This window comes from Lissotriton helveticus, chromosome 1_1 (genome assembly GCF_964261635.1).
Source record: "Lissotriton helveticus chromosome 1_1, aLisHel1.1, whole genome shotgun sequence".
NCBI classification, from domain to species: Eukaryota; Metazoa; Chordata; class Amphibia; order Caudata; family Salamandridae; genus Lissotriton; species Lissotriton helveticus.
Window position 1 is genome coordinate 885,239,610 of NC_136057.1, and position 26,167 is coordinate 885,265,776.

The 26,167-nt window shown below is 44.7% G+C and overlaps 1 protein-coding gene across 2 annotated transcripts in view; it reads left to right on the forward strand.

The window, feature by feature from the left end:
• The window catches only part of MON2 (MON2 regulator of endosome-to-Golgi trafficking), a 1,009,595-nt gene that overhangs the window by 779,724 nt on the left and 203,704 nt on the right, over window positions 1–26,167 (forward strand). For both annotated transcript variants that reach the window (XM_078675668.1, XM_078675659.1), the window contains exon 25: window positions 19,941–20,139. In XM_078675668.1, coding sequence (XP_078531794.1) covers window positions 19,941–20,139 — 199 coding nt within the window. The remainder of the gene's footprint in view (window positions 1–19,940; window positions 20,140–26,167) is intronic.

Below are 26,167 nucleotides of genomic sequence, written 5' to 3' on the forward strand. Positions count from 1 at the left end.
GGCGTGGGCACCCGTTAGGACTCCAAGGAGCGGGGTGGACACCCACATATAGCAATAGAAAGGCAGTGCATACGCAGGGTGGGCACCTGCTTAAGTCAATAATCAATTAAGCGGCAATCACGCGGGGTGGGCACCTGCATTAGTAATGAACAACAGCACACGAAGACGCAGGGTGGGCACCTGCGCATTGAAATAATTAAATCAGCGCACATAATGCAGGGTAAGCACCTGCAAGTAAATATTAAAATTAGTGGACAGAATGCAGGGTGGGCACCTGCAAAATTACACATTAAACTAAGCGGGGCAAATGGAGATAAAAGCGCCCCAGGCGCTAAAGGGACAAGCACCCAGCCCCAAAGGGAAAAATAGTGCAAAAGGGGTCTTTGGCCATAGCTGGGCCAGGAAGAAGAGTCCTCCAGGCATCCAGGGGCAGGGCACAGCCCAGGGAGGCAAGCCTTCCCCTGAGCCCCAGCAGCAGCACCCCCCTGGTAGATTCAAGTCACAAGCAGGAACAAGAACATTTACTTGGGGTCCCAGCCCCTTATTTATACAGCTAAATCCTTTGTCTCAAAGGTGCAGGCAAGGGGAGAACCAGATACAACTGGTTCTGGAGCACTTTTTTTTGCTCAGCTCCCCTCTCTATTCACAGGACAGGCCAGGGACATCAGACGCACCGCAGGAGGTGGAGCCAGCGTTGTGGAGGGAAGGCCAAGCCCTATTCAGGTCCCAGGTGCAACTCCTCCCTCCTATCTCCATGCAGATCTCCCTATTCACCACCGGGCAGACTCACCCTGGCTCCTGGAGCCAAGCACACCAGCCAGTCCCTGTCACTCATAAGCCAGACAGGCAATTCACATCTCAGAGCACACAGGAATGCCAACATCTAAAAGTGGCACTTCTACACTAGACACAATAAACCTGCGCACACCATTGCACAGCATTTATTCTCATGAGTTTGCACATACCACACTCGACCCTGCACTCCCCATATATCAGGAATTACCACGGGCACACATATCCCCCATGCATTCCTATGGGAGGGCAGGCCATCTCACCACACGCACTCAGAGTGCGCACACACTTTACACTGGGCCACAGTGCTAAAGTGCGCAGAGGCCTAAAATTACTACCACCATGCCAGAGGCTAAAGGCAAAAAGTCTAGGGGTGAACCTGCCAAAAAGGCCCAAGTCCAACAGGGACCACACCAGGGCTGGTCAGTTTTCAGGGGGCAGCTCTAAGATGCCCTCTGTGTGCTTTTTACATTAAATTCAAAACTGGTATCAGTGTAGGTTTAATGTGCTAAGACGTTTGCTACCAAACTACCCAGGTTTTAGTAAAGCCATTATGGAGCTGTTGAGTTCGTAATGACCAACTCCCGGCTTATATACTCTTGATTGCTTTACTACACTTACCATGTCTAAAAATGTACTTAAACACTGTATGGATGCAGGGCTCATGCCACTGTACCCTCACCTTGTGGCTAGTGCACCCTGCTAGAGGGGTGACTTAGTTAGGCCCCAGACAGTGGGTTGCAGGCATGGCAAACACGGATGTGTGCCATGCCCACTCTTCACTTTTCTCTGCAACAAAACATGCAGCCTGCAATGAGAGTGTGTGGGCATTACGGTACAGGGCCTCTAAGAATGGAGCAGTAGGTATTGCAGCCCTTAGAGGCCTTCCCTGGTCCCAGTGCCCTTAGTACCCATTGTACTTTTTACAAGTGGCTTACCTGTGGAAGAAAAGACCCCTGGTACTGGATTGGCAGGGACCCAGGGCACACCAAGTCAAAGTGCATCATGTGTCAGGCAAAAGTGGGGGGGGGGGGGGGGGGGGTAAAAGGGGCACTTTCCTACAAATACAATCAAAAGGAAATAAGAGCAAATCTAAGCACAGCTGGCTTCTTTAACCTGTGGTAAATAAAATAATTACTCTGGCATAATTTCTAGGCATTAACAATTAGCATGTATCAAATGAGAGGCAGAGAGTCCGTGGTGTCCAAGTTAAAAGGGCTTTATTCCAATAACTCGAGTTAAGGGAGAATCTGTTCCATCACCACTGAGGTTCAGGAAGGGTTTTCTAACATTTAATAACAAATGAACAACATATATACATTTTGTCTTGTACATAGGGCGTAGGAAGGAACGCAGAGCAGAGAAAGAAACAGATAAGAGCATGTGGGCGTACATGTGGGTGTACACTTTATGAGTCATAGGTAGGTGAGAGGTAGGTGTCATAGGTGGGTGGTACACAGAGGAGGAGTTTGCATGACCAGCTGGAACTTTGCCCTACTTGTGTGCAACTTGGTCATGACGTGCAATTGACGTGTAACTGGGAGGAGAGCTGACTTTCAGTCTAGTAGAGAGACCTTCAGTGTCAGGGCGACCAGCACGTCTTGTACTATCTGATATCTTAGAGATATCTAGAGTCGGGGATGTATTATCTGAAGTAAAGGTTGCTCGTCACTAGGAATCAGAAAAAGCATATATTTCTTCGTTCATTGCCTGGGGCTGTGAGCTTTCTATGGATGCAAGCACTGTGATTTCATCTAAACGGAGACAGGAAAGCTGGGCCCTATCTCAGCAGACGGGTTCTGTTTACCTTTTTCACCGGGCATGCAGATAACTGTTAAGCAAAATATACTGTCTTGGCAGCGCTTGCTGGATTTCTTTCGGCTGAGCTAGAAGCATGCGAGGTCAGAGATACGTAATTGCAGCTTTCAGTGTGTCAGGAGTTATGAAAAACCCTTATTTCAGAAAGTGGCTCAGCTGAACCACAAAAAAGGTTTCATCGTGATTTATTTAAAAGTGCACAATGTAAATACATGGGCCTTCATGTTAGCTTAATATTTCTTACATGGGAGACTTGATTTCTGGCATCCTAAAGCAGGACGTGATTGCAGAGGCCTCTTTGTTCAGGCCACTTAAGGGAAAAATAAGCATGGGTGACATGCACATATATGTACCACACATGTAACATAGGGTACACGCAGGGGACATCTTGGTCAGGCAAAATTTCATTTTCCTCATTCCCTCCTTGTCCCCTACGTAACCCTTCAGGATACATCTATATTCATGAGACCGTATAGTTGATCATACAGCATCATTTGTTCATCCTTAACCCTTTGTATACTTGGATGTGGAATACATGCAGTTGCACACAGGCCGCAAATGGCCGGGCCACACTGCAGACAGAGACAGCAACCAAATATCATGAGTAGGATCATTCCTAGGAAGGACAACACTTTCCATCCCCAAGCAGATATCACACCCCAGAGCCAACTGGACCAAGTCCATGTGCCTGGGTCTTGATGTATGTCATGAGCAATCTTGTGGAGCCTTGTTATCGCTGCATACACAGATGGCGCGTTATTCGGGATGAAAACACAACAACTAGATCGGATCACGCTACAAGCTCCGCCCCTATCCGCCAAGATGACGTCTAGAACGAGGCGATTTTGAAGAACAACAAGTCTCATAGCAGACTGTTCCTGGGTCAAGTTCGCCAGGGCAGATGCAGTCACATTCACTACTGCTTCAAGAGTCCTTGTTAACTTGCGTATCAGTTTACTGTTTTGGACGGGACCTATGAAAAAAAAGAATCCTTTGTTGAAATCTGTATATTGCTCCCAAGCTGTTTCAGTCTGATCAATCCCTGAGGCATCTGTCTCTCTCTTTACTCTAACATGTTCTAGTCGTGAATCTCTATGATAATGGGATGGGGCCAAGAATACAGGTGGCAATAAGAATGCTATATAACAAGTCCCACCCCAGTCTAAGGGCAGATGTACATAGGCTGTCTGACCGCAAATGAAATAGGTATGGCGTGATGTTTTGAAAGAAGAAAGTCCTTTATCATTAAACACTACTACAACTTTACACTCGCTGTGTCCCATATGTACTGAGCCTTTCTTATTAACACATAAATCACCTTTTGCTGGTAGAACTGAAATAAACGGTGGACCTGTATTTTGCTTGGGCTTAACATTTAACATTATAAAATTAACGGATGCGTTTCCCTGCTCGTACTCTTCATTCTCTAGATCGGTTCCCTTCCTTTGGGGGAATCCGTCTTTGTCTGGAAAACATGCTTCATTCATTACTTTATTCAGGTTTCCATATATCCAGCCACCTGGATAAGCTATGTACTTTCTATCTATTGAGGTCATTAAGGCAGACCATGCTCCACATGAACCATTGTGTGAGAACGGTAGGGGATAGAAGGGCAGAACTCCCTTCGCTTTTTGATAAGGTGGCAGTTGGCCACATACCCAGCAATTAGTCGCATTGCTGGTCTGATGAGAATGGTGTAACATTTGAATAAAAGTATTGTTACGCAATGCAAGTCGATATGACAATTCATGAGGTGGTAGGTCACTGAATGTATGCTCTATGGTGCTGTTACTGGAAGAGTGTATATGTGAGGAAATAGGAAAGAAAACATGTAGTAATAAACTGACACAGATTATAACAATGCACAGAATAAAAAGAATGATCAAAGTAACTATACATCTACTGCGTAATAGTTTGCAGTATTTTTCTCTCATGTTTCTTTTCTTACTATTCTCGTATGTGATCTTCTACATGTCAGAAATCTAGCCTAACCGATTCACCACCGAGTGGACTTAGACAATTAAACTACGTCTGACTTACTAGATCTTAACTTAGATTTATACTCCTGCTGTGGAGTCTTTTTTAGTAAAGGCGGCGCAAGCGGCGCAAAGTCTGTATTGTTTGTAATGTTTTTAGTATCTGTATTAGATTGTCCAAAGTGTCTTTTATAGTGTTGAGCGTGAAGTTTCCCTTGCGTCCTTCGACTTTCAGCGCGGTCCTCGTGGTCAGTAGCACCAACTTCGGCGTCTTCCAACGTGGCTCAAGGGGGCTTGATCGATCAAAGTTCCGGACACAAAAAAACGAGGTCCCCAGGGACTATGGCGTGTTCCTTGACCTGGGTGTTGTCAGGGAAGGCGGCAGCTACCTGTGAATGACAAGAGAGTAGTGCAGACATCAAGGAAGCCAGGTAATCTGTCAGCATGTTACTGTCAACATCAGTTATTTATTTATTTATTTATTTTTGGGCATAGGCGTACCCCACATATTTGGCGGTCTACCGAAGACTACTTCATACGGAGATAGGCCTGTTCTGGAATGAGCTACCATTCGCATGTAAAAGAGGGCAACCGGCATGGCCACCATCCAATCCACGCCTTTATCTGCACATATCTTTGCAAGCTTTGTCTTAATTGTCTGATTATGTCTTTCTACAAGGCCTGTTGCTTCAGGGTGTCTTACACAATGGAATTTCCAAGTATATCCTAACAGAAGAGACACTTGTTTCATTAATTCAGAGGAGAATGGCTGACCGTTATCTGAGTAGATGAAAGAATTCGCGCACCAATTGCCTGGCAGTTGTCACAGCAGTATAATCTGGAACTGGATATGCTTCTGTCCATCTAGATAGTGCACACACAACTACTAAGACATACTTGTAACCTCTACATCTGTTCATTTGGATATAATCCATCTGGAGGACCTTAAAAGGGTGGTCAGGAGGATGAAATCCGCCTTGTTCCACCGGAATGCCTTTACCTGGATTGAACTGGCAACAGATCATACTTGTCTATCATTGCCTTTTCTCCCAAGTGTGCTGGACTATGTGCTGTGTTTATGATTACTTGTACCATAGAATCTGGAAGAAACCATGTACCTTTTCCCTTAGTCATCCAACCTTGGTCAGTCTGGACCCCTCCTTGTTCAGTCCATTTCTTTATCTCATCTGCAGTGGCATGTGTCTGCATGTCGAGTACATCTTGAGTGGGATCCCTGACTGTCATACATGTTGTCAGTAATGGTACCTCTGTCCTTGTCGTGTCTGTTGGTGTCTGGGCTGTAAGTTTAGCTGTTCGGTCTGCCAGGTCATTACCCTGGAAAATGGTGTCTGTAACTTTGGTGTGAGCTTTGCATTTCAGGATAGAAATGGCTGTAGGTAAATGTATTGCTTCTAACAAGGCTTGAATAAGCTGGCCGTGCTGGATCTTGGTCCCATGGGAGGTCAAGAAACCTCTTTCCCTCCAAAGTACCCCGAAATCATGAACTATGCCAAAGGCATATTGTGAATCAGTATAAATGTTTACTTTCAAGTGCTTAGCTCTTATGCAGGCTTGTGTCAGAGCGATGAGCTCTGCTGCTTGTGCTTGTGCTGACAGTGTGTCTATTCTTTTGTGGTCACAGCATAGGCTGCTACTAACTCTCCTGCGCTCGTTCTCATGCATGATCCATCTACATAGAGCGTTAAGTCTGGGTCTGGAAGTGCAATATCTGTCAGGTCTTGTCTTGGTTTTGTCACTATATTCATTACTTCCACACAGTCATGTGGTGGTGCATTTACTGTACTTGAGGGCAAAAGTGTTGCAGGATTCAGAATATTACAACGTCTGATCTCTATGTGTGGTTGAAATAATGTCAGTTCATATCCTGTCAGTCTCGCTACAGTCAAATGTTGTGTCTGTGTCCTGTTTAAGAGAACCTCCACTGCATGTGGTACACTAAAACATGTGGTCGCTAAAACTGGCGCTTGACATAATGCTCTTATTAATTCCTCAAATGCCAAGGTATGTTCTTGTGTCCTGTGTTGTCAATTGTATGAGTGGTTTGGCTAGATAGGCATACTGGGGAATCCATTGCCTATAGTATGAAGTGAGGCCAATGAATGCCCGTACTTCTTTCTGTGTTTTGGGCTGTGAAAGGCTAGAAATTAACTGAATGAAAGGTTTGTGTTAGCTGTATACCCTCCTTGGAAAGTAAGTGTCCAAGGTACACCACTTGCTTTTCACAGAATTGCAACTTGGAAGGGGAAATGTAAAACTGTCAGTGATGCAATTGCGCATTCTGGTTCTGAACGTGCTGTAATTAGGATGTCATCTACGTACTGTAGTAGGGCAGTGTTGGGAGGCATATGAATACTGTCTGCGTAATGAGACTGAGCGTGTGTGAGACCGCACTACAGGACGCACAGCTCTAACTGAGTGAGCTGCAGAGCGGGGGGGGGGCGAGACTGATGCACCTCACACAGGGCTCTAACTGAGACTGAGCTCCAGGGCTGAAGGGTGTGTGAGACTGGGCTGCAGGGCCCTGGCTGTCTTTTTAATGCCTGACTGTAAATACTAGGGCTCATTGCAAGAGCGAAACTTCTGCCAATTATTCTGTTTACACTACGAGGGAAAAACTATTCATTTGCAAGCATGCTGTCACCCACGTGGCTGTTCCTCCACCCTTTCAAAACTCTGAGAGCTAAGAACAGCTGCCAAGTGTCCGCGAAAAAGAATTGGAATATGGCCAATGAAAACAAGACAGGCACTGCTCGGTGCTCCAAGAGGGAAAAGCCCTCCCTTTACAAAATATCTTTCCCTGCGAGTCAGCTCAAGGTCGAAAAACACATTCTCTGTAATTCAAAACATATCCGTACCCAGACTAGGTAGCTAACCAACATTCTCTAACTTAACTGAAGCAATTAAAAACGTGATAAAAAGCATCCTAGAATCAGTAATTAAATAAGGACATATATTTTTATTTTTTTTTGTAACCTAGACACATGCTAGCATTTGAAAATAATTATATCATAAAATATTGTTACTAGCTGCAAAGGAAAACAAGCATTTGCAATGCAATAGGTCTCGCATTAGGAAAGTTTGAGCTATTGGTATTGGAAATGACACATTTTTTATTTATGTAATGGTTTTGAAATTAGCTAAATTAATCGGTTTGTCATTTACAATGCAAATAGTTATAACTTTCACAAATGTGACACCTATAGCATTTGTAATGCAATATGTGTTGCATTTACGTGACTTAGATGTATTGATATTACAAATAACATTGGCTTTTCATTTTTTTTAATAATTAATACTTAATTATAGTTAATTAATTTATAATGGCAATAGCTTAAACTTTTGTAAATAACTTTTGTGAAGATTATTTTCACTGTATTTTATTGTGACGAAAATCCAAGAACAGAAGTGAAATACTAACATATTTTTGTGGCATTTGTAATAAAGCTTGAAATATTGATAGAACATATTTGAACCAGTTGTTGTTGAATGGTTGCACAGATTGATGCTGTGGTGGCTCTGAGTGATGTGATGGGGACGAGTGATGCTGTGGCGTTCAGTGATGCTGTGGTAGAGCATAGTGATGTTGTGGTGCCCCGGAGTGATGCTGTGGTGGTGCTGAGTGATCCTAAGGTGATGCGATAGATAGATAGATAGAGTGAGTGCGATAGATAGAGGGAGGGCGATCGATAGATAGATAGAGGGAGGGCAATAGATAGAGGGAGGGCAATAGATAGATAGATAGAGTGAGGGTGATAGATAGATAGATAGATAGAGTGAGTGCGATAGATAGAGGGAGGGCGATCGATAGATAGATAGAGGGAGGGCAATAGATAGAGGGAGGGCAATAGATAGATAGATAGAGTGAGGGTGATAGATAGATAGATAGATAGATAGATAGATAGATAGATAGAGTGAGGGCGATAGATAGAGTGAGGGTGATAGAGTGAGGGCGATAGATAGATAGAGTGAGGGCAATAGATAGAGAGAGTGAGGGTGATAGATGGAGTGAGTGCGATAGATAGATCGAGTGAGGGCGATAGATAGATAGAGTTAGGGCAATAGATAGAATGAGGGCGATAGATAGATAGATAGATAGATAGAGTGAGGGCGATCGATAGATAGATAGAGTGATGGCGATAGAGTGAGGGCAATAGATAGATAGACAGATAGAGTGAGGGCAATAGATAGAGTGAGGGTGATAGATAGAGTGAGGGCGATAGATAAATAGAGTGAGGGCAATATATAGAGAGAGTGAGGGTGATAGATAGATAGAGTGAGGGCGATAGATAGAGTGAGGGCGATAGATAGAAAAAGTGAGGGCGATAGATAGATAGATAGACAGACAGATAGATAGATAGATATATAGATGGATAGATAGAGTGAGGGCGATAGATAGAGTGAGGGTGATAGATAGATAGAGTGAGGGCAATAGATAGAGTGAGGGTGATAGATAGAGTGAGGGCAATAGATAGAGTGAGGGTGATAAATAGGGTAAGGGCGATAGATAGATAGATAGATAGATAGATAGATAGATAGATAGATAGATAGATTGAGGGTGATAGAGTGAGGGTGATAGAGTGAGGGCGATAGATAGATAGAGTGAGGGCAATAGATAGAGAGAGTGAGGGTGATAGATGGAGTGAGTGCGATAGATAGATCGAGTGAGGGCGATAGATAGATAGAGTTAGGGCAATAGATAGAATGAGGGCGATAGATAGATAGATAGATAGATAGATAGATAGATAGATAGATAGAGTGAGGGCGATAGAGTGAGAGTGATAGATAGAGTGAGGGCGATAGATAGGGTAAGGGCGATAGATAGATAGATAGATAGATTGATAGAGTGAGGGCGATAGATAGAGTGAGGGCGATAGATAGAGTGAGGGCGATAGATAGAGTGAGGGCGATAGATAGAGTGAGGGCGATAGATAGAGTGAGGGCGATAGATAGAGTGAGGGCGATAGATAGAGTGAGGGCGATAAAAAGAGTGAGGGCGATAGATAGAATGAGCGCGATAGATAGAGTGAGGGTGATAGATAGAGTGAGGGCGATAGAGTAAGGGCGATAGACAGATAGATTAATAGAGTGAGGGGCGATAGATAGATTGATAGAGTGAGGGCGATAGATAGATAGAGTGAGGGCGATAGATAGATAGATTGAGGGCAATAGATAGAGTGAGGGCGATAGATAGATAGAGTGAGGGCAATAGATAGATAGAGTGAGGGCGATAGGTAGATAGAGTGAGGGCGATAGATAGATAGAGTGAGGGCGATAGATAGATAGAGTGAGGCGATAGATAGAGTGAGGGCGATAGAGATGGATATGAGGAATGTGTAAAGAAGTGTGACAAAGAGATAGATCTGAGGAATGGGTAAAGAAGTGTGACAAAGAGAGATGGATCTGAGGAATGGGTAAAGAAGTGCAACAAAGAGATGGATCTGAGGAATGGGTAAAGAAGTGTGACAAAGAGAGATGGATCTGAGGAATGGGTAAAGAAGTGTGACAAAGATGGATCTGAGGAATGGGTAAAGAAGTGTGAGAATGGATTAGTGGTGAATTAGTATAGTGAAATGTGAAAGTATTTTGAGTGGTGGATATGTTAGATTGGTAAAAACAGCACAATACGTGATTTGTTTTTACTTTTAGCACAAAGGTGCAAAAAAAAAAAAGAAAAAAAAGAATGGAAAAGCAGGTTGGGGCAGGGAGTGGACGGTGGGCGAAGCAACGTGGGGTGTGGGCAGGGGACAAGTGCATGGGTGAGAAATCGCAACGTTGAGTGCCGTCCAGAGGGAGAGCACGACACAGGCAAGAAAGAGGACAATGTGGAACACTGGGCGGGGGAAGAGAAGGGTGTGAGAGAGATCAACGTGGGGAGATCAAAGTGGAGCGCTGCATAGGGATGGGGTGAGCACTCTGAGAAAACAATGTGGACTTCATATCTAATGATAGAATGGGAGGGGGGAAGGCACATTCATTCCTCTCCAGACATTTCTCAGACATTGACCCACTCTGTGCCCACTATAGGACACTCTCACCTGCCGGCTGGAGCAGGCCACACCTCTAGCAAATAACGAAGAGACCCTCCTTGCTTGCCTTAGACTGGGGTCGAAAGGGCCCTGAGAAAGGGTTTGGTCTCTTGGGCACACTCCTAAGGAGCCAGTCAATCGAATGCATGCCACTCTACAGTTTGTGTGCCAGCTATTGCCTTTGTCCACAGAGCAAAATTGCTTTACTTTATTTTCCAAGTTTTAGACAACTTAATTAAATTTTAAGACGGGCGAGAGAAAGTCCTTGAATTAAGATTAAACTTATACATATCGTTGCAGAAGTAAAACAATACACTGGCTGTAAAAGAATGTTATTGTTCACCCCCAAAAACATATATCAAAATCTTCATGGCTGTGCTGATGTCTAAAGTGAACTGTGGAATGAGTGTATCTTGTGATAAATATAGAGAGGGTCATTTACAGCCTGGTGGGATATGAGAACGGCCACACTTTAGGGGGAGTGGGGTGTTTTTGCAAAACAAAAAATCTCTAAATACAGTGTGAGTTCTTCTGGAAGGAGATGGGGAGCCAATGCCCCTGTCAACCAGGCATGCTAAACCCCATCCCTCGCCACACTATAAATACACCCCAAACTAAACTAAACCTGCTCTTCATGTTTCTTTCAGAAATAAAAAGTTAAACATTAGGAGGATGGAAATGGTTCCCAAGTGATGTGTGAAGCTTTAGGCACTTGGTCCTGTGAGGGATACCGAGTTACAGTAAAGGTTGAAGTAAAAATGTCACCTTTTTAATTTTTCTTTGAGTTTTAAAGAGATCATCTAGTTTATAAAGTCACAATAGGTCTAAAAACCTGAGGCGGCATCTTCAGACATGTTTTTCTAGATTGCCTGTGGTTGGTGACTGTTAAAAATGCAGCCCTGGGCAAAGACCATAATTTCTTTCTCTATACTGGACGGTCTCTATAAAACAACTATAAACTCAGTGTCTGATGTTTGCAGAGTCCACTGAAAATAGAAGCTGTCCCCATAATGAAAACCCTTCAATGGCTCCCAGTGAAGACCACAAGCAACTGTGCTTTGCATGACTGAACGATGCTATGCTGCTCTCACCCACCTTCTTGATGTGGCTTCTTAGTATAGTCTTCTGATACATTCCCAATCAAGATGGCTTTTCAGACTGCATTTTCCTCAACTGGCACGGGAATGGCTGTTTCTCAGGAAAGGACCTACATGACATGCCCATCATATCTCAAGAGCACCTCCCCCAATCCCAGCCAACAATCTGAAGGGTGGAAAATGTCCTCGTCACCAACCCATATTGCCAGAAGCCCTAAATAGTCCTTCCACCAATGTGAGACCAACTTTTGTGAGTTGCGAAAGTTGGTTTACACCAATAAAGAATGGTATCTGCTTGCATTAGTCAAATGTTAATGCTTAAAATGCTTTGGGAATAATGTAATCTACCTCTAGACAGAACTGTACTAGCCCTAGAGGGCAGGCAGTCTAAGGTGCTCACAAATGTGACATTCTAGCGAAAGAAAGAAAGAAAGAAAAAGTTAGTTTAATCCCCGTTTTAATCTTTCAGCATTTGATAGTGGCTATTACATGTTAACAATAGATATATAAATAAGGACCCTTAGGTATGAAGTTTCTCAGTTCCCAACTCTCAATTCTTTCATGGTGGCCTCACATGGAGCTATTACGATGTTTTCCCGTGATATTTATCTAACAGAAAACACACATCATATGTTTCGGAGCCTGAGCCTCTCTTTCTTTGGTCAGAAGTAAGGCAAGAACCAGGGCTAAATACCTCGAACTGTTTATTTAAATATAACCTTTCAACAAAACCAATGACTCCTACTAAGTGGAACAGGGAACACAGATTTGTTTAGTTATTGTACACAAGTGGTTCCGAGAATCAACAATCCCAAATTTAGATCCATTCCTGGTGCATGTCCAGGGCTAAAGCCAACCATGCCCTCAGCAGAAACACCACTGTGGCTGACGCATTAATTATATTAAATTAAATAAAGGTGCGATAGAAAAAAATGAATGCCGCCCGATTAATTTATTATTGCTCACGAATATAACAACACCATACAGGGCTAAGGAGCCATGTGGATTCCGCAATTCCGAGGGAGCAAGCCAAGGCTTCCCAAACACCAGTGACATGACCCCTTCATACCTCCTACCTCTTCTGCAAAGCTAAACACAGATAGATCATGAACGCGTCGCCCTCGGGAGAACAGTTACCCCCCCCCCCACACCCCCCCACCCTGCCGTGCGAGCGCGTGGGGTTCTTCTCACATGCAGTTCCAGCATCACTAATAGTGCGCTTTTCATCGCAGTTCCCCAAATGCCTCGCACTGTATGGAAAAGGTTGTACTACCATGCTGATTACGGCTCAGGGCACAAGTTCTAAAACGAGACGCCAGCGGCCAGTCGCGTGCACATCTCCTGTTGTTGTAGTGATCGGAAGAGTGCCGCCACGCTGCCCGCGGCGACCCGGAAGCTCTTGGCCGGCCGGCCAATCCGCTCGCGGCCGCCCGGAAGTCCCGCCTCCTGATGTCCGTAAGGCGGCCTGCCGGCGCATGGAGCGCCCTGCCGGTCCTGGGTAGCCCGGGTCCCCAGGAGGGGGCCGGGGAGAAGGAAGAGTGTGGCGCCTGTTGCGGGGCTCCTCTGACCTGAGGGAGCCCCGATTGAGAAGATGAGACGCGCCGTGAGGAGCCCCGCCGGAAGAGCGCAGTCGGTGAGTGGGGCCCAGGGCTGATGTGAAGTCTGTGCGTGCCTGAAGAGGGGAGAGGGGGGGTGCGCGCGCTTGTATGTGCCTGCGTGTGTTGTGCCTGTCTGCGTGTGTGTGCGCGTGTGTGCCTGTGCGTGCAGGGGATGGGGCCTGCCTGTGTGCGCGCCGTGTTTGCATGCAAGCCCTGCGGTCTGCGCAAGCGCGCTCGCTCCCGCGGTGAAATCCGACACTGGGAAAGCTCGTGACACTTTGGTGTCCACTCTCCCAAATACGGATAGCATTAGTTGTCGAGCTGACAGCATTCATGCTTCGCATGAATGCCACATCAGCTCGACCTAAAAAGAAACAGAACATGACATGGAAACACATCACATTTTACTTTTTGAAAATAACATGTGAAAACCCCATAATTTTGCATTGCAGAACCAAGATTTTCATAATTAAGTGTGCAAGCTCTTCTATTCTACCTATTAAAAGGGCCAGATTCATTATTTTTCAAAGAACCATGTTTTCTAATTGAAGTTAAAAAAAAAACATGTTGTCTAATTGAGTGCATTAACTGTCACACGCTATACTAAAGGGCAGCTTGCATTGGGAAAAAATAATAATGTATTTTTTGTAGAACAAATTTTAATTTAAAAAAAACAACACACGGTTGCATTACACTAATTAAAAGCACATTCTATGATGGGTCTGTTTTATATTTCCTTCTCAACCGTGAAAACATTAAAGCACCCTCCGTGCAAACCCTTATCTCAATCCGACTGGTTTACTCTCCATGCAAGATGTTACCATTCAGTCAGCAAACTGACAAAGCACATAGGCAGACCCAGCAACTAATGAAAAAGTAAAAAATCAAACCATCAATCAACTAAATACTCACTGACTTTTAGTGTCAGCTCACATAACCATGCATGTGAGCTACACAGCCATGAAATCGTGCCAAAACGCACTTCCAAACTACGCCAAAAAGACACCTTCCCCTCCACCAACTTCCTTCAAACTACTTTGCCGCAAAACTAGACACTCCCAAGTTTCAGCCGATCCCGCAGACTCAGTTAAGAACTACTTAGCACACCACGAAATCTCGGCCTAAAAGCACGCACAAATCAAAACAGTTCCATTTTCCAAAAATACACATTAGCCAAACACACCCTTCCGCCCAAGCCAAAAATCCCCAAAATTCAGCACATCTGGCCATCCACCTCCTCTACCGCTGATCCAACCCCCGGGCCCCTAGCGCACCTGGAACACCCCCAAAATAATTTCTCAATTTTCAGAAATACGCCCATTGGATAACATGGCAAATCGCACCTCCGCACAAAACATGCTTTTTCCACCACTTCCACAGCTCAGATCCTTTTCAAATTTGGCATCACAGTAGTCCAAGCGATTCCCTAAATCCTCACCAAAAAGCAACCAAATCCCTCCACTGGAACGGGTACGACTTTCCGTTCAAAAACACGCCCCCCGCAAACACCAAAAACGGCCATAAATCGGCCAAATCTCGACCAAAAACGCCAAAACCCCTCAACACTTTGTTAAACAGCATGTTAAAACAAATACTGCCTTCTCAATACAAGATATTAACTCTTTGGCAGCTGAAGCACAATCATTCCCCAATGACTGCAGTACATGGGAAAGTCATGAACTCATCTCTCCACGTTATCACATAACACGTACGCACATCTTCAAAACGTTTTCTCCAAGCACTTGAAAGAGATCCAGCTCTCTCCTGCCTAACGTAATGATAACAAGCTCTGCACAAACCATAACCACATGGCGCTATTCACAAGCCATATTCACAAGAAACTCAACAAGTTATAATAATGACATGCTCTTCATAAACCATATTTACAAGGAGCTATTTACAAGGAACTCTGATGCTGTCAGCTTCTTTCTACATACTCTAAAGGGTACAGGTGGTGGCGTTCGCGACCTACTGGGTGTTTCTGAGGAGGTCACTCTAGCTAGTTCTTTTTCTTTCGCTTTTTCCGCTGCTTGTTTAGTTCTCTCTACTTTATTAAATTCTTTCTCTATTCTCCTATGTGACTCTTTGCGCCACAATTCAATGGCATCTTTCTGAGAGGGTCTTGATTTCTTTTTCCATAGCGATTCCTCTACTCTCATAATGCATTCAGGATCCCAGGTTCCTGAGATAGGCCATCTATACTTCTCCTCTAAACCCTTGGTGTACTCTACCCATAAGTCTAAAAACAAAATGGCGTCTAGTCCATGCTTATTATACATATAATGACCAGGTGTGTCCCTAGGCGGGATGTTAACTGACTCTTCTAGTATACCTTTTCTGGTCCCTATCTGACGCAAGTTTGAAAACAGTGGCATGTTTGAAACCAATATTCACAAAATAGACGGAAACAATCAACAATCATTCACACACAAACAAATATTAAACACTAAAACAGTTACAACCTAAACTGATACAGAGAGCTAAACATGTACTTGAAAAACTTTATGCACTGGAATACAGTACAACCATACCGGTCTCAAAAATGAGACACGTCTTGACCGTTTTCACGAATAACGTGAACCCGTCTTTACCGTTTCCACGTTTAACCGTGGATCCGTCTTGACCGTTTCCACGAATAACGTGGACCCGTCTTGACCGTTTTCATATAAAATGAACCCGTCTTGAAACTTTATGCATTCCCCATAGTGGTACTCACCGGGAAGCAGGACTTGAAACTTGAAGGCCTCGGACTTCTACGCATCTACGTCCACGTCTACGCATGCGCCTTGGAACGGGTGGACCTCTGGAAACCTCGGACCTTGCTCTCTCACGGATTGGGCTCTGGATGGGATGATCCGCGATCCTCACCGCCTCGTGTGGACGCCTGGTCGCAGTCCGTCCCCTCCGTGGGCCTGAGGGAGTAAGCAGGAAATCCCGCTGCGTGCACTTCGGAGTCCGTCACGGCTGTAGAAGGGGGCAAAGCTGGACCTACGTCGCCAGCGCGTGGGGAAAGGGATAGTCCTGGTCGGGCGCCAAATTAATGTGGTAAATAAAATAATTACCCTGGCATAATTTCTAGGCATTAACAATTAGCATGTATCAAATGAGAGGCAGAGAGTCCGTGGTGTCCAAGTTAAAAGGGCTTTATTCCAATAACTCGAGTTAAGGGAGAATCTGTTCCATCACCACTGAGGTTCAGGAAGGGTCTTCTAACATTTAATAACAAATGAACAACATATATACATTTTGTCTTGTACATAGGGCGTAGGAAGGAACGCAGAGCAGAGAAAGAAACAGATAAGAGCATGTGGGCGTACATGTGGGTGTACACTTTATGAGTCATAGGTAGGTGATAGGTAGGTGTCATAGGTGGGTGGTACAGAGAGGAGGAGTTTGCATGACCAGCTGGAACTTTGCCCTACTTGTGTGCAACTTGGTCATGACGTGCAATTGACGTGTAACTGGGAGGAGAGCTGACTTTCAGTCTAGTAGAGAGACCATCAGTGTCAGGGCGACCAGCACGTCTTGTACTATCTGATATCTTAGAGATATCTAGAGTCGGGGATGTATTATCTGAAGTAAAGGTTGCTCGTCACTAGGAATCAGAAAAAGCATATATTTCTTTGTTCATTGCCTGGGGCTGTGAGCTTTCTATGGATGCAAGCACTGTGATTTCATCTAAACGGAGACAGGAAAGCTGGGCCCTATCTCAGCAGACGGGTTCTGTTTACCTTTTTCACCGGGCATGCAGATAACTGTTAAGCAAAATATACTGTCTTGACAGCCCTTGCTGGATTTCTTTTGGCTGAGCTAGAAGCATGCGAGGTCAGAGATACGTAATTGCAGCTTTCAGTGTGTCAGGAGTTATGAAAAACCCTTATTTCAGAAAGTGGCTCAGCTGAACCACAAAAAAGGTTTCATCGTGATTTATTTAAAAGTGCACAATGTAAATACATGGGCCTTCATGTTAGCTTAATATTTCTTACATGGGAGACTTGATTTCTGGCATCCTAAAGCAGGACGTGATTGCAGAGGCCTCTTTGTTCAGGCCACTTAAGGGAAAAATAAGCATGGGTGACATGCACATATATGTACCACACATGTAACATAGGGTACACGCAGGGGACATCTTGGTCAGGCAAAATTTCATTTTCCTCAAACCCATTGGATTCTCGGCCTGTACAAGTGCATATACAAGGATCAGTAATGCCTTGCCAAAGCAATCAAGACCTAGGGTGAAGATTTTTCTTCACAAGTCCTTTCTGTTTGAGTTTGTAAATATTTGCCCTGCTAACCGATACATCATTTGATTCTATTGTGGCCAGCATATTCAGACCGACTTTGAAAACCTTTTTAGTGGCAGTCACTTCCACCAACCAGATAAGTTAACCAAAGGTTTTTACTTAAAGGGCAATCGAGTACCCTTTCTTCTTACTACTGTTTTCAACCTAAAGATATTTCTCCTTGCATTCTTCTCAGCGGAGTCATCTTAGCCTGAATGAAGCTTCCAAAATCTGAACATCTGGAGGTTATGTTCTTTCAATCCCTCATTTAGACATGGGTACACACGCCTCTGTCTACCTATGTTGGAATCCTCCAGCCTCCCACCATTCCTGCAGCCACAGTCCTCAGCAATGATTTCTCTCAATTACAAGGTTAGCCAGGTCTTCATGGGACAGTAGTAGTGCTGGCAGTGCAATGCCGTTGTCTCTTTTCTGCCACATGACTCTGCAGGTCTGCTTCACACAAACTACACCTGACAGAGCTCTTGGGTTTCCCAGGCACCCTTATATATCATATTTATTATGGCAAAATCGCAGGATTCCATCAGTGGTAGCTTGCATGCACATTAGACCTAGCGTTGCCACCCACCACCGTCGTCCTTATCTGCCAAGGCAGTGCAAAACGTGGTTGGTGAATCTCAGTAACCAATCCTTTCAAAACGGTGGTTTGGCAAGTGAACCATCGATGTCACCCTGTGATTGGTGAACTCCCTGGGTCGTTTATCACCTTCCACTTGTCAGCCAGGAGGTAGGTAGGTGAAGGGCATTTGTCGAAGGGAAGTTGCAGCTTCTCTGTGTCAAGGTATACCTTGAATCATAAGAGGACACTTGACGCTATACAAACATGTCTCCGGATTATATTGTTTTACAAAGTGCATTAAAGTCTCTTTGCATTAAAGGCCTCCATAGCCTGCTGTGCTGTTTCAGGTATCAGTGGGTCCTAATTAAATTTCATCCACTTCTTTCTGTCCTGAATATTCTCTCATAGTCGCTGGTATAATCCTCCATTGTATCCCTCTCAATGTCATTTAAAGATATGTAGGCCAACCTGCATGCATTTTTAAGCTTCATACCTTGGATACCAGCTCTTAATTAGGTACTACATTTGGGCAAACCTTTCCTAAGCACTTGTCTACATAGGCCATTCTGTTTTATAGAATGCCTTCAAATGATAGTTTTGAATTTTTAGTACTCAGTCCCATGCCTATGAAGAAAGTGAAACTTGGATGTATGAATGAGTAGAAATTACTCATTGTTGGGTCTCTTAGACATTCTTCAAACCCACCCATACTCCATTTCTTTTGTCTTTCTGTTTGTTCCTTTAGGGCCTCATAATACTGGGGAGTAGAGCAGAGAACGTGGAAGACAATGGGCATGTACTGATTCAACTGTTTCCGTGAACTATGCTTTATAGAAGTATCATCAGTCATTCACTCTTGTGAGTGACTGGTTAGTCCCAGCCACGCCCGCACTGTCCTTCATTTGGTGCTAGGATCTCCTCCTGGGTAATATGCGCACTCTAAAGATACAAATAACCTTTCAAACATGGGACTCACGTTTACTGTACCATTGGACTCAAGCTGGACCTTACTGATCAGGCCAAAATAGGGTCAGGGTGTTTCTGTTCATGTCAGGAGGAGATCCGGTCTCGTTATTTGGGCTTAATTGTTCCTATTGAATAAGGACCAAGTCTAATTTGTGTAAGGATGGCCTCTGCCTAAAGTGGCATAATGGGGGAAAAAGTGATGGACTTGAATGCAGCCCAAGTGATTGCCAGTTGCCAAGATTAATTCAAGTGATCCACCCATCACTTATTTTGTTTTTTAATTGGGACACTATATGTGATGGGTATGCTCACATCTGGGTCCAGTGTTTGCTGTGCTATTGGAGTCTAGCTGTATGTCACTAATGAGTCCCAACTAGATCATAACAAGTCTCTTTTGGCTCTAGTGCCCATCTGTAGTGGACCTGGCACAGCTGTTCAGGCTAGCCTGTGGAGCAGGAACAGGTCTAATATGCATATGGCTGATCTCTGCCATTAGTCGCAGTGTGGGCGAAAACCAATGGCTTGGAATGAGTCCCCCCAAGTAATTGTAAACAGTTGAGATTAATTCAAGCATTATACCCATCCCTTTTGCTTTTGTTTAAGGTTTTCTTACATTATTCACAGAAAATTGATCCTCATCTTGACAGCTATTATTTGCTACAGTACTTTAGAGTCCAAATCAGCCTAACCTTTGTCTTAGTATGCTGTTATGTGGAGTTAAAATCTCTCTTATGTGCTCACTGTAGGTTGTGGTAATGAAACTATTCTTCTTCTTTAATGAAGGTCCTGTTTCATCTGCTGGATCGCGTCCGAGATTCATCTACCACTGCAGACAAAGAGAAGATCGAATCAGGTGGAGGCAATATTCTAATACATCACTCAAGGGACACAGCAGAGAAACAGTGGGCAGAAACATGGGTGCTGACACTGGCTGGTGTAGCAAGAATATTCAACACCAGGCGATACTTACTACAACCTCTAGGTAATTTTGTTAATTTAAAATCACATTAAAAGAGGCGGATTGTCGTGTCATGGCTGAGCCAACGACTGCCCAAAGTGATGCAGTGGAAACGAGATATGACGGAATGGTTGACAGTCGAGATGTTCCGAATGCAACAGATTAGAAGGGATGATAAAGTGGAGGACGACATGCGTGCATGGAGGGCGATGTTAGGTGAATTGGCAAATGACAATACGGGTAGTGAAATAAACGATGATGATGGCGGGAATGCACAGGCAGGGCACATGTCATTGGATATGCAGGAGATAAGGGAGTCAGCCCAACAGGATTTACTGAACAGTTAATAGATATGGACTGTACGGTTACGAAATGAGTAGTTATACTGAAAGAGAATATACCAGACATGGCGAGGGAGGGGTGTTTGTAGTTAAGGGTTGGGTGCGGGGGGGGTGGATTACACAGACACTGGCCAGCCCCAGAAACTTAACATTGTGGATAACATGGGATAATCCGTGGGGGCTGGAATGGGATAAAGGAACATGCATGCCAATGGAGTGCTTTTAGAATATGACTGGTTTGGAAGATAATATATGATGTAATCAGACTATACGTGCTATGTTTATTCAGTTTTGATGCTCGTGTTCGCGAGAACATATCAATTGTTTTTATAATGGTAATGCAAAATATCAAAAAAGATATATTAAAAAAAAAAAAAAGAGCTGGGAAGGAATTTGAAGGTTGGCAAACATTTGAAATTTTATTTTAATCATCGGAATATTAAGAAAACTTTGCTGGCCGGCGCTTGTTGTTTAGTAAACGATAAAATCTGACTGCATTTTAGTAGATAATGCGGTTGAGAAAAGCAGCTAAACTACTTGTCTAAAATTATTTCTGATAATAATAAAAATAAAAAAAATTACACCTACGTTGCCTAACCAAAACAGCACTTTTAGTTTGACCTTAAAAATATGGAGGGGGAAATACTGTCATCCTTAAAACACCGCTGTTCTAAAATTACCACCACATAAAACAAAATTCTGATAGAAACTTCTAACTACAGATTCCTCACCTTTTGAATATTCCCCAGGTATCCGAACAGATCTGGAAACTTTTTATCAGTAGTTGATTGTGTGCCGGTATGTGGTGATGTGCAGTTCCGCACTGACAGCAGGATTCAAACCCTGTATGGACATTTACAAGCAAATGTCTGTGACAGATCCTCATTAGGTTGGCCTGTGGGTACTTGGGGCCAAGCCACAACTATATGGTCTACAGTGACTGTGCATCGATGAACCCGAAGGCCATACGAGACCATGAGGCGAAGCATGGGAACACTCCATAACGTGACCGGTCCAGGGTCAATGGTTGGCCTTCCTTCTGTTCCCTGTTTAGGATCCACAGGAGTCGATCCTGAGGTCTAATCTTCAGGTAGGGTGAAAAAATACTTTAAAATTTCAAACGATGGACTCATAATCAACCACTTTCCACCACTCTTGAACACCTGAAAAGGTGCGCCAGCGGTCCAATGCACCTTGATATCGTTCCTGAAGTCAGTTTGCATCAGAGCCCATCCTGCAACTTGTCACGGCACAAGCAGTTTCCTGTGCCATCTGCGACACAGAGGCTGATTTAAGAGTTCTGCAAGGCTATGGCCCGGCTCTTGGGATCCCTTCCAACTTCCTTTGGCACTCCTAATGGTCCCCATGGAGCCGTAGGGCCTCCATCTGGGATACTGCTGACTCGTTCGGCCTCAGTGCCTGCTGGGCCCTTCAGACCCTTCACCAGACTTCTTCCAGCTCCCGTACCAACTCCACCTGTAGCTCCACGACCCACGCTGGTTCCTGTAACATCGACACCTATGCCAGCTCCATTTTGACGCTGGAGGATAAGGTGTCAATTTTGCTCTATCTGATAGAGATGTCTAGGTGCAGATTCCTTACCATAGAATTTTCCCCAGGCAGCAGACTAGGATCTGGAAACATTTTCAGCATTACACTTGTGCGTCAGTAGAGGACGTCGAGCAACTACGTACCGTCGTCGTCCATGTATGTGAAGTCACTGGAGTCCAGATAAGCCCTTCCCAGCTGAGCTGACATCAGTTTTTTCTTTTCGGCGCTTACAACGCGGATTCGTAGAAGCAGTTACCTCAGGCCGTTTTTGGCCTACTTAGATGTTTTCTTTGTTGAACTAGTGCACTTTTTCCTTTTTTGTATGTGGTGCTAGTGAGAGCACCATGGCTCCAAGGAGTGCGACTCCTGTCGTCTATTTTGACTGAAGGCATTGGGGAAACGTCAGATGAAGCTCCTGCCGGCGTGGCTCTCGCAGTCACTGCATAGTCCGTTCGCGGGCTTGGTCCATGAGCCATTCCCGTGGACGTCACTATCCATCGTCGTCTCACAGTGAGTCTCTACGCTGGAGGTTGAAGTAGTGACATCCCCTGACTTCACTGCGCAGAGATTACATCTTTCACGCCTCCTCCCAATTTCCTGTTGCGGACTCCGTACATAAGTTTGCCCCTCGCCTCCCTGTCTACCCTGGAGCTGGGACGACTCTGACCCAGATTCAAGCATATTGTTGCTTTCTGCATGCCATTCTTGGGTCTTCTCTTTCCCCTGGACCGCCTTCGGGCCCCAAGGAGGTGAGAAGTGCCTCAACTATGTCCACGCTGGCATGTTTGCCCTCGGATTCAGTTTGGCCCTTGCGTTCATTGGTTGACTCCATCTCGCTGCTGGTGCATAGCCCTTTGGGTTCCCTACTTTGACGCTTGTACCCGATCAGCCTACGGTGGCGCTGATCGATACCATGCCACTTCCCTTTTCCGACATCAAGGCATCACCAACTCGGCACCTGTCGACGTCGAGTGCAGAGCAAATGGTGCCACCTATCTTGGACACCCTTCTTCTGCTTTCTGTGGAGCCCTACAATGTTTTCCTTCTGAGGCACACTGTTCAGGAGCTAATGAGGACGACTTGAGGGTTCCACACCTCATATTAGATGTTGCCCAGCCTCCTCTGGAGGATAGCAGGCTAACTGAACTGGGGGAAGCTAGTGAATTAAAGTCTTCCGCAGCGTTGTGCCTTCTTTCCCCTCCTGGTCTTGCTACAGAGGCAAGCTCCTCTTTTGCTAATATGCTAAGGCGAATTGCTCTGATTTTGGATTGAACTCTTCCTTCTGTAGAAAAATCGACTGATGCCCAAATTGGCATCCTCCATCAGGGCCTCACAGGGGTGGAGCCGGTGCTTCCTTATATGACATTTTGTTGAGAGCTGGTCTAAACCTGACATACATCCAGTTGATCTAAGATGGACAATAGGTGGCTAAATTAATCGTTCCTGACCACGAACCTTCGCTTTTTTGGAGGTTGTTCAGACCACTTTGCTTGACATGCCTATTGATGGCACCCACCTTTTGGAGCTCATGCCGCCTCTGCTTTGCGGCGTTTTCACAACAGGCGGAGTGGAACAGAAGCTTAGCTCTTCTCTGCTCTTGCTGCTATCTGTCTCCCTAAATCCACCCATTTCAATTTGTATGGGTATGTTGGTCCTTGATTTCTTTCTCGATTGAGCATTCCATGGCGGTGTCCATGGTTGTCTATCCCACCTACTGGTGACACCCGGTGTGGTATTCCTGCAGGTATTACACTTATTCTTCTTACGCTGTCAGTGACAGGTTAGGGGTCTGTTATGACTCTACATGGGTTAAACACTTGTTGCATAGGTGTGCTGTTTGTCTGACTATGGGCTCTGTGGCCATGAGATCGGTTTTCAGTATTTTTTTTATCTCTTATGAGAATAATTAGCTGTATTCCATACTCTTTAGAGCACTTCTGTATGCTTACACACTACTTATATGAGCCCCTATGGTTTACAAGCTCTGATTCGCATCCTCACTGCTGTAACGTTTTACACCGGCACGTCACATGGATAAATAAAGTTTAGTATCACTTATAGGGACCTTTTACTTTTCTCCTCCGGGTGTAATTTCTATATAGCTTGTTCCATTGAGATTCCTTTCTCATGAATCTCGTGTTTCACCTTGATCTATATAGGGATTACCCTTTATTCTACCCTTCTTATGTAATTCTGTATCCCCAAAGGCTCTAATTTTCCTCTGGGGCAGTGGGACACGGTCTCTAATCTGTTGTTTGACGTTACTGGCCTGGCCATTATTTTGTTAGGACATTCTTTTGTCTGTGTCCTTTATTTCTTTGGCGTGCTTCTCGCTCTTCTTTATCATGGTGCACTTTTAATGGACTACTCTGGTGCACAGGTTTCCTTCACTTCTTGTGATTTTCTCAAGGGTGCTTTTTCAACAACAACAAAAAACATGGAAGGAAGTGTGTTTTGTTCCTCAGTCCTGCTGATCGTCTTGTTTGTGGTTTCCTTCACATCATTTACCTGTGTGGTAGTACTTAAGTGCCAACTTTTTCTACAACCGGTCTTGCTAGCCTTGCTCTCACTTTTTCTGCCTGGACATCTGTCATACTCACTTATTGCCTGCGGGCAATTCTTTTTCCCTTGTCACCACAAACACCTCCTTTTCATGGTTTATACACGTCTGTGGCATCAAGTTGTCTATATTTATATCCTTGCAAAGACACTGTATAGTCTCTTTTTGTGGGGTAATGGCTTATCCACTCTTGGTGGATTCCTTGTTACTTGAACCTGCTCCTAGATGTAGGAAGCTGGCTCTGCATATACTCTACCAAAGAAGGTATTGTGTGCAAAGAGTCCAGTGGATCCCCAGAGGTATAGCCGAGGCTAAATTAGATGATTTCTAACAGCTCTATTTGTGGTAGTGTACCCTCCTGATAAGCCTAACTGTGGTAGCAGTTAGGCTTATCAGGAGGGTATGTTGAGCATTTATGGTATTCACTCAATCAAGGTTGATTGCACACACTCAGAGACAGAATCCAGACAAAATAGTTAAGTATAAAAAAGGTATACTTATGTTTTATTTCTAGAACCAAGCAGGACTTGGCACAGGTAGAGTATACTTTCAAATGCAAATCTTTACAAGGAAATGCAATTGTGAATGGAATTGACTTCATTACAGGTTTGTATTTGCTTTTTAAACAGTTTAGAATACATAGAAATGACTTTTGATTACATTTTCGTTACTTCGAGTATTTTGGGGGGATATGCCTAGGTATCCTCTCGTGAACCTTACAAAAGACAGGTGTAAGTAAGACAGATTTTGGTTTAAGGCACAGTTACTTTTCTTTCATAGAAAGATAGTTTAACAAAAATCACAACATTGGTTCCTATGGGAGAAAAGAAGATTATCGGTTTACAGGTAAGAGAATAGCTTTTGGGGGTTAGAACCCAGGTTTGGTTGGGCACTCTATTTGCACCACTAGCGGCACTAGGGCGGCCGGGTGCAGAGTGGATGGGCCCAATGTTAGCCAATAGGGCTAGGGAGACCATTGATCGGAGGCTGATTGCGAGCAGCCACTCAGTTGTGGGATTAAAGCTCCTGGATTTAGGATCAGCACTGCAGGGGCCAACAATCAGCACAGGAGCCGCACCACCAGCGGCACAGAGGCAGCTGGATGCAGAGTGCCAAGAAGACGTCGGGAGCCCTGTGCTTTGCAATGGAGATCACCGGTTCTAATAAAACGCTGCAGGCTCAGGCAAGAAGGTTTCCTGAAGGCTCCCACTGGCAGAAGAGGTGAGTTGGGTTCTTGGAGGATGCCTGGACACCGTCAGTTAGGCCCCCCAAGGCCATGGGGCGTCGGGTGCAAGGATATCTTTAGGCGTTGGATCTTCTTACCAGCTCTGGTCAAGGGATCCTTCAGGTTGAGGCTGCAGGCATCAGTCTAAAGCTCGAGGTAGGTCAGGGATCACCAGATCCCAGGTCAGGACCACTGGGGAGACCTCCTATAGTGTTGGGCCACTCGGGCCGTGGGGTGCAGAGTAGTGCAGAACGGCAGAGCTGCCTGTATCCGGGTTCTGTGTTGCAGTCTTGGTTTGAGCAAATCCGGTGCTCCGGGAGACAGTGTCTTTTAGATGAAGGTAGGGCAGGTCCTCTGGGTTCTGGATGGCTGCTG